Genomic DNA, 13,352 nt, shown 5'->3' with positions numbered 1-13,352 from the left:
ATCAAAATGAATGAAACTACTGAAGTTGTGACGAATTTGATGCGGTTTGAAATGAAGCACCGACATATCAAAGCTTTTTGTTATAATTGCAGTATGTTTTTTTTTATTTTTGTATTTTTAAAGAGATCTTCGTAAAAAGTATCGGTTTTTGGTCATCCGGACTCCTTAAAAACAGATAGAAACTCGCTCGGTGTAGTCGGTGCATTCCAATTAAAATAGCAGAGCGAAAAATTCAGTCCCTTTTATTTTTTGAAGAGTTCACGTGTCTTCTTATATTCGAATGAATTCCTCGACCTGACGATAAACTGTATTATTTCCTAAGCTTCATCCAAGAGTTGTTCGATTTATATACAATTCGAGGGAATTCGGTTCCACCAAATTACCGGTACAGTTTTTTTCAACTACCTTCTACGAAACAAAATTCATTCTGTTTCATTTCGGTCGTCAATGTGAATCAAAAACGAAGAAACTTTTTCATCTGGGATTTTAGACAGCAAAGAAAATCAAAACCATTTTCACCAAAATTCATTTTTCCTCAACCTGTGATAATTAAAATCCTTCAAGAATATTGAATTCCTGGTCTTATCGGTACTATGATTTGAAAAATTTGCCGCGCTTAACCCAAAGCAAACTTCAATGCATGCACGCATGAATCGTGCATTTAAGACCAAAAAATCAGTCTAAAACTTATCAAACTATTTGGTGTCAATTAAAATGATTATATACAGTGTCTTTGATTTTGTCATGAAATTAATATTGCGTACTTAGATGAAATTCAACACGCCAAAGTCACCAGGAATCCTTTACTAAAAGTTCACCGTTCGATCTTAAAAAAAAAACGACTGCCGAAAGAGCAAACGAATATTGCTTCATCGCACACACCGATACCTGTGATTAATGTAAAGCCTAAACTTAACGCGTCAACTTCATTGTGGTTCAGCATACAGTATGGAGTTTAAGTTGCTTCCTGGGGCGTCACGGTCCCGATATTACATGTATAATCAATTCACTAATCTCAAGTAAAATAGATTGAATATTCACAGTCTGTGGTGGCTCCGAAAAGGTTTACGCTACTAAGCGGAATTCGGCTCGGAGCTGTTACATAAACTATCAGGTCACGGATCAGGACCGGTACCGAACGATTCGCAAAGCGGATAGAGTTTAGAGTACCGGACGTTTTGAATGGAGAGACCGATTCATAACAGAAATTTGACATCAGTTTTGTACGTAGAATCAGCTGTGATCCACAAATTACGATTCGTTGGATGAAATTCAATATAATATTCTTCGGTAACAATGACGTTTTAATAACTGGTTCAACAACGTTACAGTGGCGTATAATTAAATTACATACATCCTCACAGTTTATAATATTTCATATAACCTGAATCTGACACGGTTTTGTGAATACTAGTATATCATACTAGTAAATAAATGTTAATATAATATATGTTTGAAATATTTGTGTATATATGTATATTTAAATCTAGCACGGAATGATATACGCTTCGGATTTCTAAGTACTTTCATCGATGACTTTCATTGCGTGATATGTCGAAATTATAATTACTCTACGTAAATAATTTCATAACAATACACATGCAGATACATTTATATTAGATAGATATAAATGTATACGACATGATTCGCAATCAATATGTTATAATATACTTTTATAATACAGCAGGCAGATATTAGATCTTACAGGACGATGGAATTTAACGCTAATATTTACAAGAGATAAAAGAAGCTAACACAGCTAATAGTAATATATATGTATACATATATCTATGTGTATCATGTATTTGTAATATACAATTATTTATATGTTAGACTGTAATTGGTATATCAAGTTATATTCAGTATTGTTGTGTTATTATTAATATCTATAGTTATAGGTTAGCATATCGAATATAATAATAATTACTCAGGGGGTCATTCAAATATTATTGTACATTTTTGGAGGATAGAAGATCAAAAACTAGGAAATGGAGTGTTCCGCGCCTATAACGTAGAGTGAAATAAAGAATTTCGAAAAGGCCAGGTTATGCTTTATTTTGCAAATTATAACTATCCGCGAAATTAACTGTATTCCAAAAATAGAAAGTTTATTGAATAAATTTGAAAGCTTTATTCCGTCAAACAAAAGCTTATGACATCAAAATTAGTTTCTTTAAAAATTAAAGGTTATACTATATTTTCCGTTGACGAATTCAATTTTAGAAAAACCTGTATTCCCTTTTGTACTTGTACGGTAGCTCGCGAATTTCGGAATATTATGAAAATTGCTTGGGAAGGTGGAAAATTTATCACGGAAGGATCAATGAAAGTCTCCGTGACCAATTTTGAAATGCGTAGAGGGTGATTGGGGATCTGAAATAGGACAAAATAGAGGTATTCAATATTTGAATGGTCCCTATAGTACGCATATGGTAGATGAGCGTATACATATATAGTGTCCAGTTAAAAAAAATATCACATTTGAAAATAATACTCAGAAATCTAAATCAACGATTACCGAATCAGGGGAATTTTATGGTTGTTCTATGCTCGAAGGACAAACACCACTGTTACCTTATAAACGAAAGTCAGATCATAATCGTAGACTTCATAAAATATATAGTAAAGAGAATATATCTTCTATAAACAAAATATATAGCAACGAAAAAAATATGTAGCTTATAAAATATTTACAAAACTCGAATGAATCGCGTTCAACGGATTTTATTGCACTGCAAGTATAAGTTTGAATCTTCAACACGCTGTATGCGTCATTTTTATAATCTGTGATTCCGGAATGGATTAAAGTTCTAAATTCATTTTCCACCAGATAAATCATGCAGATGACGTGTGTTAATTCCGCATAAAATTGCACGTAACCCAATTGAATTCAAATCAATACCAGAGCGAAAAGTATGCCTGTAAAAATAAAGACATATTTGTACGTCTTTTCACTGGACTTTAATCGTTAACTGACATTACATACCGAATGCTTGTACGCGCTACATTTCATTAATCTAAATATATGAGTAATTTAACCGAGTGTGACATCTCGATTTCAGAGCTTTGGCATAGGCGATAAAGTTCAACTAAAAGTTCGTGACGTTGTTCCGAAAAAGTTTGTGAAACTAAGATGTGACCCTCGGTCTATTTATTTACCTATAACACTTTACAGACTAGGGTTTCGGGCCCCTGATCTGGGACCCTGATATGTTATCTTGGTTCAGCAACTGAGATATTCAACGCAACGAAAATAAGATATAACTAACAATAAGTAATACGGAACTCGCTCGACCAATGATGTCGTGAAGAGGATCCCTTGCTGACTGGGAAACTCGACCGTCCAACTTTGGCCTTGCGAGCGAGCTCCGTTTAGTAACGTACATTTATATACATATCTATCAGCTCTTGCACACTCACTCGCTCGTTCGTTCAAATCCCTCTAAACTAAACAGTGCTTGATCCTCGAGGGAATTGGATTGCTCCGGAAGAACAGTCCTTCACCACTCTCGGGACTAACGTGCATCTCATTTATACCTCACAAATACCTTTCACTCTAAAATTACGCCCCGAATTATCTCTCGGAACTCGATAGATTCATTTGTCAAGGCCGTCAATCCATCCCCCATATACCGGAACAATATTTCATTAAAAAACTTTTACTTTCTCGCATCGCTGCACCGTTCACGCCAAAAAAAGAAACTGACATTCGTTACATATAATTTAGCTAACTTGCAGTTTTTAGAATATTCGTTAGTTTATCCTACGCAAAGATTCTCCACCATTCATCTTGAAATAATTTGAAAAGCACTCTGCTGAAAAAAGCGAAGGAACTCAAAAGAACCTGCCAACGACAAATTATTCCCTAAAACATCCGAAAATAAGCTAACAAACAACATGAGACACAGTGAATGCTAATAATGCAACTATCCTGACAAAAAATCGTAACATTCATTTGGGAAGCATAAACAGCGTGAAGATATTTTCTCGTCACACTCACTCTCGGCAGGCACTCCGTACTCCCGGAGAAGACATCTTGCTTCCGCACACCCGAAGAACAAGAACTCTTCCCGAGGTTTTCGAACCAGCATAATATCATACCTGTCCAACATCGTTCCGGCGTGGTCCGATTATTGCTCTCTGGTTCTTAATTCAGTACTTTTGAAACGTTTACTAGGGAGTTCGAAATGCATCGAATGACTAGAACATCCCCTGCCTAAACGGATTGCTGTCCCCGGCAGGTTTTTCGGGCTCAACGGACCGCCTGAAGGGATTCGCGTCCCCTTGGGGCTCGTGCTGAGGCTGCTTCGGCTGACCGTAGCTGGTTTGGTGTCCAAAGCTCTGTTCCGTCTGACCGTAGCTTCGTTGCTGTCCGAACGCCTGCTGCGTTGTTTGTTGCGGAGCTTGCGGCGGTGCCGAGTATCCACTGTGACCTCCGAAGCTCGTTGGTTGCTGGCCGTAGCCTTGCGGCTGTTGATCGTAGCCTCTGCTCTGGTTGTATCCACTTCCTTCGTACCCGTTTTGGGACGGATTATACTGATCAGTGGGGTAGTCCGACGCCTGATCGATGTTTGTCTCGATTCTACCCTGGGTCAAGTGGTTTCCCACCTCGCCATTAACCGGTCTTTGCTCCTGAAGTACGTACGTCTGATACTCTTTGTCCGGAGGATCCTGCATCAGGACGTTCGCCTCGTCCTGGAAGGGCTTGAAGTCGTAAATGTGCCTCAGGTAGTAGAGAACCGGTGCGTACATCAGGTTGGAAAAGGCAATGCCGATGTTAAGCGCGGTGAATCCGATCGCTTCGACGACACCACCGGCTATTATAGGACCCACCGCGTACGCGACGCTGTAAGAAATGTCGGCGATGGCGTAGATGCTACCGTAAACCGAAACGTATCGCACGTCGACAAGGTATCCAAGGGTTGGAAGCAGAGCCGTGTCAATCAGAGCGATTCCGAAGCAGATGCCGCAGATCGGTATCATCAGGACCTTGTAGGAGGTCGAAAATGGAATTATGAAGCAGCACAGTCCCTCCAGCGCCAGTCCGCAGGCTGCCATCAGCCACTGGTACTGAGGGTACTGCTTGGCCATCTTGACGGTTATCACAACCCCGAATACGTGCGGGAAGAAGGCGGGTAGCCAGATCATCCCCATCTTCCAGTTGTCGTGAGTTATGTTGTCCTCCATCCACAGGGATATGGTTGGTTCAAGAAACGCCAGAGCGACGTTGGACATCATCAGAGCACCGGCGCACACCGCTATATAGGGATCGATGAACAGACGCCAGATCGGAATCGTCGGACCCCTGTCTCTGTTCCTGTCCTTCAGCTGTTCCTTCAGTGGTTTCATAACGAGAAGAAGCATGAAACCGTCTAGTAGGCTGACGAAGGCGAGGATGAGGAAGGGCATTTCCTTGCCGGCGAACTGGTAGAGCGCCCCGCCAAAAGGAGGCGCTACCAAACATCCGAAGCTGATGAAAGCCAAGGCGATTCCGAGCGCTTTCGACCGCTCCGCTTCCTCGGTGAAACGATCGGCTATCATGGCGAGACCAGCTGTGTCCGCGAATGCGGATCCCACGCCTTGGAGGCTCCTGGCGAAGAAGAGGATTCCGTAGCTTCGGCCACAGGCAAAAACGGCGGTGGACAGAAACATTATGGTCAGTCCAATCATCATGGGTATGTCGTAGCCGATCCTGTCGATCAGCGCGCCGGAAAAGGGGTTCACCATCAGCTGGACAATCGCTTTCGAGGCAAAGAGGATACCGGTCGCCGAGTCCTGACCGTGATGGGAGGGTGGGCCCGTCACCGTGCTGTTGGTCTCTGGCTCGTCGCCGAATGCTCCGACGTACTTAAGATAATCGGGGATAATTGGCACGATTACCATGTACAACATGTTGTCCAAGAGCAGGGCTATCGAGACGATGACGAGGATCAATTTACGCTGCGACTTCGGCTCCTGGAGTTTCGTCCAAACGACCTCCTTCAGCTCCCCGAACTCCATGTTGATTATCGGTATCGTGGTCATAGCTGCACAGGCCCAAGAGGCGCGAAGCGCCTGGGCCCACGGTGACTCGCTAACCCCAGGGGCCAGGTCAATAGGCGGTAACCTCGACGACCTCGAGCTTTTCGACGGAGGTGGCGGCGCGCATCAGGCCAGGTCGGGGGTTACCTACAACAAATAGCGCAACAACAAGTCCGTTAGCCCACAGCTAAAGAAATCATCGTTAGGGGTTTCAAGGCTTTTGGGGCTTTCTTTTTTCTTTCTTTTTTTTGTTTTTTTTTTTAATTTATGGATTCTTAGGAGAGGAGCCCTGGCCCGGCCATCAGCGCAACCGACCTCGTCGCAACGACTTATCGCCGTTTTGTCTTTTACTTTAACTTGAAATAAAACAGTCACACATGTTACTCAGCTCTCTCTCTCTCTCTGTCTCACTTCACACTTTACTTCCGCAGCGTGACTCGCGTGCGTTTAATCAAGCACTCGACGCTTGCACATGTTGACGGTGCTGGCTAAGGCTCCCCTCGAAGACTCAATGATGTTTGAATTTTCTATACTTTTTGTCTTCCTAATTTCTTTTACAGTTTTTTTATTAGTTTAACATACATCTACAGATTTCATGCTTTAACCTCGAATGCTTGATTCGTCGGATTCTGCGTTCTTGGAAATTGTCAGCCACTTGGAGAAGGAGCGAGACACGGCCGTGTCCTCGAAATGTTTTCGCTGTTGTAATAATTTAAGACTGTATCAGATACCGAATGCGATTTACGAACTCATACTTGTATAGTACGCGGGATAAAATAACGTCGACTTTGCGATCGCGTGACTTTTATGAGCAGCTGATGAGGGTGCAGGCGGTGCCCGTTAACGAAACACGCGAATAAGCGAACCCCAAGTACGGTATAAGAATAAGACGTGAACCGTGCGAAAATATTTCGCAATATGCAAAAATATGCATTCATTTACTTCGCTAAATTGGTGAAATATCAAATCGCACCGTCACTGGACTCGACCGTAAAAGTCGAGGAAGTGACGCGCGCCCGGCTTATCGCTTGACAAGAACGAACGAAAATCCTTAATTAACGTCAGCCATTAAAAGTTTTATTCCCTCGTCGGTGGATCCGAAGCACCACTGATTCACCGCGACGCTCGACCTCGTCGTTGTCGATCGAACGTGTGTGTCTAAGACGTGATTCTGGTCCTGGAATATATTTGCTAATTTACCCACAAATAGGGCGTATAAAGTAAAAGCTCGCTCGTAAACGCAGTTGCACAATACAGGTATACGAGCTTATACAACGATATGGCTGTGCATCAATGTAAACACTAAAGCTCCTCCCCTTGTCAAATTAATTCGAAATTCCCTTGCAATGCTAGCAAGAAATCGTTTCAATGACTCGCTTTGGAATTCACCACTCGTAGGTGAAAACGTAGGTAGGTATTGATTCGGGTGAGTGAAAAAATAAGAGCGAAGAATAACCGAACTGCAAAGTTCTCGAAGAGTTCCGACACTGTGACAGAGTCCCTTTGACCTTTCACCGTTTCCTTCATTTCGTCGCGTGAATGATGCAAGCACAAGGTCATAGATTACCTTCCGCTAGATAGTGGGTGGTCACTGTGCGATGGCTGAGGAGATAACTGCACACCCTTTCATTGAAATTAGTCGCGTATACCGACTTGGACAGACCGAGCGTCATACGTATGAGCGCGATTTTGTATGTAGACCTACTTACCGGTTAGACCTCTGGGGAAATAATACTGCAAGCCGGTCCCTGCTTAATTAATTGTGCCTCGACGGCCCGTCGATGCTTTAATGTTTTAAAGTATTTACTTAGCGAATGAACGAGGGTTCCTGTTTGTTCCGGTGCTTTGCATCGCCAGGGTTGTGACAGGTTCTGTAGGGGATGGATGCCGGGCGAAGGGTGTCCAAATATCGGTTAGTTAGATCGGCCCTCGCCGTTGTACGACAAATTTCAACGTTGTCGCGGTGACCGCTAACATTGCAATTTTCCAACGAAACCGAAGCCAAACGAATGCCGAATATATAATCGCTCATCCGTAATTCAGGTACGAGTAATCTGGACAGGACTGAAATAAAGTCCCGAATTCCTCGGTGATGAGTCAAATTTTTTCAAGCTTGACTAACGGTCAAGAAAAATAAGCGGATCGTATGGTAGACCTGGTAACGTAACGTATACATGTCGTGATTCACAAGATTTTGATCAAGCGTATCGTAAGAAGATTCTATTTTCAAATTAAACACACGGCTGAAAAAAATTTTATCCGGTACCAAATACCACGTATCGAAATGAATTTAAAAGTTTGTTGAAAATAAGTTCTTTGCTGTTGTTTGTTGCTCTGTCTCCCTCTAACCGGGAAAACTCGTGCAGTAGTAAAAGCCGATTTCATCAAAATTTTTTTGACACACTTGTGTGCCAAAAAAAAAGAGACCCGTGTATCGGCGTTTTGCAAAATGTGAGGAACTAGTCGAAGCTTTTTTTCGACGTCTTCTGATGGACTTTCCACTTTTCTAAAAATATTTCCAAATTGCATTGGTCATTTTTCGACCAAAACAATTTTTTTTTTTTTTCTTCAAATTTTGATCTAATTTTCTTCCTCTTCCGAACAAATGCCTATTCGTTGAAACAACGAAACATGAGTATCTTTGTTTCAGCTTCATAAAATTGTGTTAAACTTTTTTGTTGAAATTGGTCTCATCTCTCACGTGACCTATCCTTCAAGTTACTATTTTTTAAGCTATAAATCGGAGCATTTTACAACCCCTGTATAAATAGCCGACGGATCTGATAGTCGAAAATAAAGTTCTTACTACGAGGCATTTACGTAAAGGGTAAAAGGCGACTCACCAGAGTTGTTAGCAAATTTTTGTCGCAGAGAGTTGGCGAGACGCTGGGGGCCCGCTAACGGCAGATTCGCCAGCAGGCCGCTCAGAGTGGGGCCCGTTACTTCCGGGCCTTCGTCCGAGCCGCTTCTCGTCTCCGTCGTTTTTGTCGTGCCCTGGCCCTCCACCTTTCAAGCCGCGACCTTTACCGCGCCTGCAATCAGGCGAAAAAATGCTAAATTCCGACAAGTCCCGACCAATTTTTTTCTTTCCAAAATACTCGTAGGTGAGAGAGTGAAAAGAGAAAGTTCAGCTTCTGCAGGTTAGGCAACCATGAATTGGCTTCATGCTTTACGTAGCTCCGGAGCTTTTGAAAAGCCATATACGCAGGGTCGAGGACACGCTTAGCCGGAGAAATCGACACGTGATATCGTCGCCCCCTCGACGGAGGGTTGGGGATTCGGAGAATCGACATCGCGCAAAATTGTCTGACAGTTCGACGGGAGCCGCAAATTCACCCGACAAGAATTTTGGTCTTTGTGTGAGCGATTGATTCTGGCAATTTGCTGAGTTCAATATCGAGACGTCCTTTATGTCTCGAAAACCGCAAATAATCCTTTACCTAAGAAGTTACAAAGGCTCGACTCAGACTTTACGTAAATACCAATTACTCCTCATTAGGTAAACAAATTGACGCTCATTGTTCGGAAAGTTTATTGCACGCGGCAACGGATCACCAAATTAGCCATCGTTAATTAATCGATCGAACATCTGCACGGAGGGGATGAATTCGTGAGACTTTAAAATCTTTGATTATGCAAGCATCGTGGTACCGGCGATGAGTAAATTGAATAAATTGTTTGGCGCAAAGTTCTAAAAATTTAAAAATGACAAAATATTTCAAAGTTTGATCCGCTATCTTCTAATCTTTGAAAATTTTAAGGGCAGGATTATTTGAGAGAGACGCGGTTTTACCTCAAGTTATAGCGAGAACTCACCACTATCGATCTATCAACAAACGGTTCATCAATTTTGAGAACGGGATATAGGATACAGAGAGAAAGAATGAAGAAAAGAAAATTAATCACAAATTGCACAACCGCGAATGAATTAGCTCGAGCGAAAAGCACAGGGTGTGAATATCGAGGATGGTGTGTTTACTTACGTAGACCAAAAGCTCCCGGCAAAGAAAACACGCGGGCACCGCGTATCGCGACGTGTCTCTCCCTCGGGGTAGCGTCGGGACGTCTGTCGTCGAAGGTGTCCCCGCCACCGGGTCACCCGCACCCCTCGCGCCCCCCTTTTGCCCTCGCAACCCCCGTCGAGGGCGCAGCCGCCGCCAGGAGCCGCCCGGGATTGGCTCGGAGTTCGTACGTCAGCCCCTCGGTGCGAGGAAGGTGGCCAGGTACGAGGGTTGCCGGTCGATGATGCCCAGTATTTCTGTACCTAGGTCGATACCTCTCACCTGTGAAGTGGTGCGCGTGGGCGGCGGGAAGAGGTTCGGGGGCGCAGTGTTTTTCAACCTGGAGGGTTTGAGTGCTTCGAGTTGACCCCGGCGATACTTACGCGATCGCAGAGACGCCCGATTTCGAATCGCGATTCAGCCAAGGTCGGCCTTATTTCGAAGCCAGAAAAGAGATGATCGCTCTTCGTGCACCGGCCCATGCTTGTACAAAAGCTCGGCCGAAGGGCAACCGGAAATCCAGTCATCCAAGTCCGTTGAACATCAATCCATTCGCTTGTCTCGGGTGTCGAGATGTCCCCTGCAGACTTAAAGGGCTTGCGCGAAGACGAGGAAGAGGTCATTCAAGGCGACCATTGAAATTGCTGGGAGCGTGAGCGAGTCCCGTTCATTCAGCGAGTCGAAGCTACCTTCGTCTTTTCAGAAAACATATATCTCGTCTGATCCGTTGCACGGTAGAACATAAAAGCGTTGCGGAGAACCTCACGCGACGAAATTTTTCCCTGGATCACGGCTACTCCGTTTTACATCGTCGATAATTAAATCTGATTATAAATTTCGGCCTGTGGCTTATATTACCACTTTATTCGGAAGATCAGCATCACAGGAGAGACCTCCAAAGGTGTCATAAGCACAGATTCATCCTACGTCGAAAATTAGGTGCAACATTTTTTCGATTCCGCTCCGTAATTACCAATGACTTTAAACTGGTAAGTGGTTTTTTTTTTTTTTTCGTTTTACCCTACCCCGTCAATCTCTTCCGCTATCAAATAAAAGCGGGCCAATAATTGTAGTGAATTTCACTCGTAATACGCTTTCAAGAATCGCAGAAGCGTGCAGTTAATTGATAGTCGAAGAGGAACTGAAACTGAAAATACTTCAGACATTTTTTACATCATTGATGATGATTAAAAATTTCACTCACCGTTCTACCCGTCGAGGAATCCACCTCTCGAATTTTTATCCTCTCGTTCACTCCAGTCTGAATCCGTCGGCACCGCAAGCTCTACCCAGCAATGTTGTCGAGTTCTTGACTTCCAGGCATTGAATTTTCCGCTGGTTTCTCCGTGCTCGGAGATTTCGCGCGGCTCTGAATCGTTCGGGTCTAACCACGAATGGTCGGAACCCCGTGTCTGTCTGTCGGTGAAGTTTCCTTGACGAGCTAACTGCTATAATTTGTCGCACGCCAGTGACAGCTGAACGATAGGCGTGTCAACTTGGGACACCCTCTGACCCACCCTAAGGACAAATCGTTAAACAAAATTTAGGGCTGATGCCTCAAGATCAGTGATTCATTACACTAATAAATACATCGAGTTTGCGGAACACGATATCCGATTTCTCGTAATCGTACCCAACTGTTTAATTACTTCATGCCCCATTTCTACTTCCAAACTATTCGAATTATATTTAGATGCGAACCTTACGTGATCTGTCCTTAATAAATTATCAACCATCCCTTATGTGCGTATTGTTCGAGCTCGTTACCACGGTACCTAATTAAATCCGAACGTACATTATAAGGTGTAATCGATATCTCCAAGAAGATATCTTGCCGGACGTGAATTTTCTAAATAAGAGTTTGTTGATTACGCGATTTATTGCTGATTCGGTTGAGCTCGATTCACATTCACAGTGTGCGAATCCTTACATCTGAGAGTGCAAGTAAAATTGAATGATAAAAACTTGGAAAGTTGTGAATCCGCGATTTCCCTATTGTCTTCTGACGAATCAATCGGGTATTATGCATTGACGTTTGTGAACGCAAACCGCAGATAGCTGCAAGGACATAAACTCTGTGAAAAACGGTTCATTCGATTCCTCAGGAGAACTACTTTTACCTTAACTGTCTGACGGTAACGAAACGAACATCTAGAAAATCCTGACTACGGTATTATTCCACTTAACGAGACAATTGAACTGTTCAAATGCACGTGCAGCAGCTCTTGATGCGGCTTGTTGATCGAAATGCATTCGATCACTTTTACCGGGACTGAAACTACACGATGTGCAATCCTCTGACTGACTTTTGCCGCAAACTAGGAAAGAGTAATTTCTCACTTATAACAGTGCAGCCTCGTCTTAAACGCTCACGGACGTGTTAATCGTCAGAAAAGTACGAGTTCGTGAACGCATAAAGAGCGCTGATTACGATTATTTTATTGCTAAACTCGCATTACGCATTCGCGAATAAGTATATAACAGTAATAATACGGCAACGTACATTCCGTAATTGTTTCGCAATTTCTAGCGTATGTATGAACAGCGTGCGATGCATTCTTGATGCCCTTCTTTCGCGGCAGACAGTCGCGATATTACATCTCAAAGTGAAGCGTTATTATACCGACTTGAAGATGCGTAGAAGTTAAATACACCAAATTTCGCAAGAGCTTGAGGCTACTTAAATATTAACCAAGCGTCTGGCTCACCCACGTTAATACCTTGGCTGTCATTCAAGGATCTGAAAGATGCGAAACGTGCCCGTATCAAAAGTCGACAGTGTTATAAACGTCTGCGTATAATTTACAGACTGAAAAAAAAATTCACTCGTTCAAGAGTAAGTACATGTACTTGTTTTTTTTTTTATTTGCTTCATTCGATAAGTAATTTGTTCGATTCAAATAAGGCGCACTATTTACATAAAATAAATTTACCAGTATCAAGCCATTCGTTGTTCGGTGAAATTTTTTCTTTTTTTTGCCAATAAGTGAACATCATATCAGCACTGTTTAAATAATTGAGGCTCTTCGAGTTCCCAAAATTTTAATTTCCCCGATTTGACCAAAGAGCCTTGTGAATCAAAAAAAGGGAAAAAAACGAATTAATCAACTAATCCGTTGATCCTAGTAAATTCACTCGACTCCAGTACGTCTTGTTAGAACCAAAAGAAATAAAAAAATGACTTATCGAATTAAGTAAATCAGGGAGAACAAGTAAATTTTTCTCTCAGTGCAGCCGTTCTGACAGTTCTTCTTCGAAACACGCATACACTTTCTCTTCACACGCAAAACCAAAGTCATTCTGAATAATAATTGATCGAGACACGGACTG

At 42.7% G+C, this 13,352-nt stretch overlaps 1 protein-coding gene across 2 annotated transcripts; it reads right to left on the bottom strand.

The window, feature by feature from the left end:
• Positions 1-1,283: 1,283 nt before the first annotated feature.
• On the bottom strand, positions 1,284-10,132 carry VAChT (Vesicular acetylcholine transporter). Of its 2 annotated transcripts, XM_046617625.1 has the most exons (3): positions 10,005-10,132; positions 8,865-9,053; positions 1,284-6,168 (listed from the first exon to the last, which is right to left on the bottom strand). In XM_046617625.1, exon 3 carries the CDS (start codon positions 6,022-6,024, stop codon positions 4,201-4,203), a length of 1,824 nt encoding a protein of 607 aa, XP_046473581.1. In that variant the 5' UTR covers positions 6,025-6,168; positions 8,865-9,053; positions 10,005-10,132; the 3' UTR covers positions 1,284-4,200. The 2 variants fall into 2 exon arrangements, with proteins under 2 accessions (XP_046473581.1, XP_046473582.1); XM_046617626.2 differs by lacking the exon at positions 8,865-9,053 and having other exon boundaries at positions 10,005-10,094.
• Between the last annotated feature and the right edge of the window lie 3,220 nt (positions 10,133-13,352).

The sequence above is a fragment of the Neodiprion pinetum genome, chromosome 3 (assembly GCF_021155775.2).
Source record: "Neodiprion pinetum isolate iyNeoPine1 chromosome 3, iyNeoPine1.2, whole genome shotgun sequence".
In the NCBI taxonomy this organism is placed as follows: Eukaryota; Metazoa; Arthropoda; class Insecta; order Hymenoptera; family Diprionidae; genus Neodiprion; species Neodiprion pinetum.
Note: the sequence above shows the minus strand (reverse complement) of the source record. Positions and strands in the feature narration are given on the sequence as shown.

Coding starts and splice junctions, on each gene's coding strand:
- VAChT (XM_046617625.1), bottom strand. CDS start 6,024: ATGACCACGATACCGATAATCAACATGGAGTTCGGGGAGCTGAAGGAG.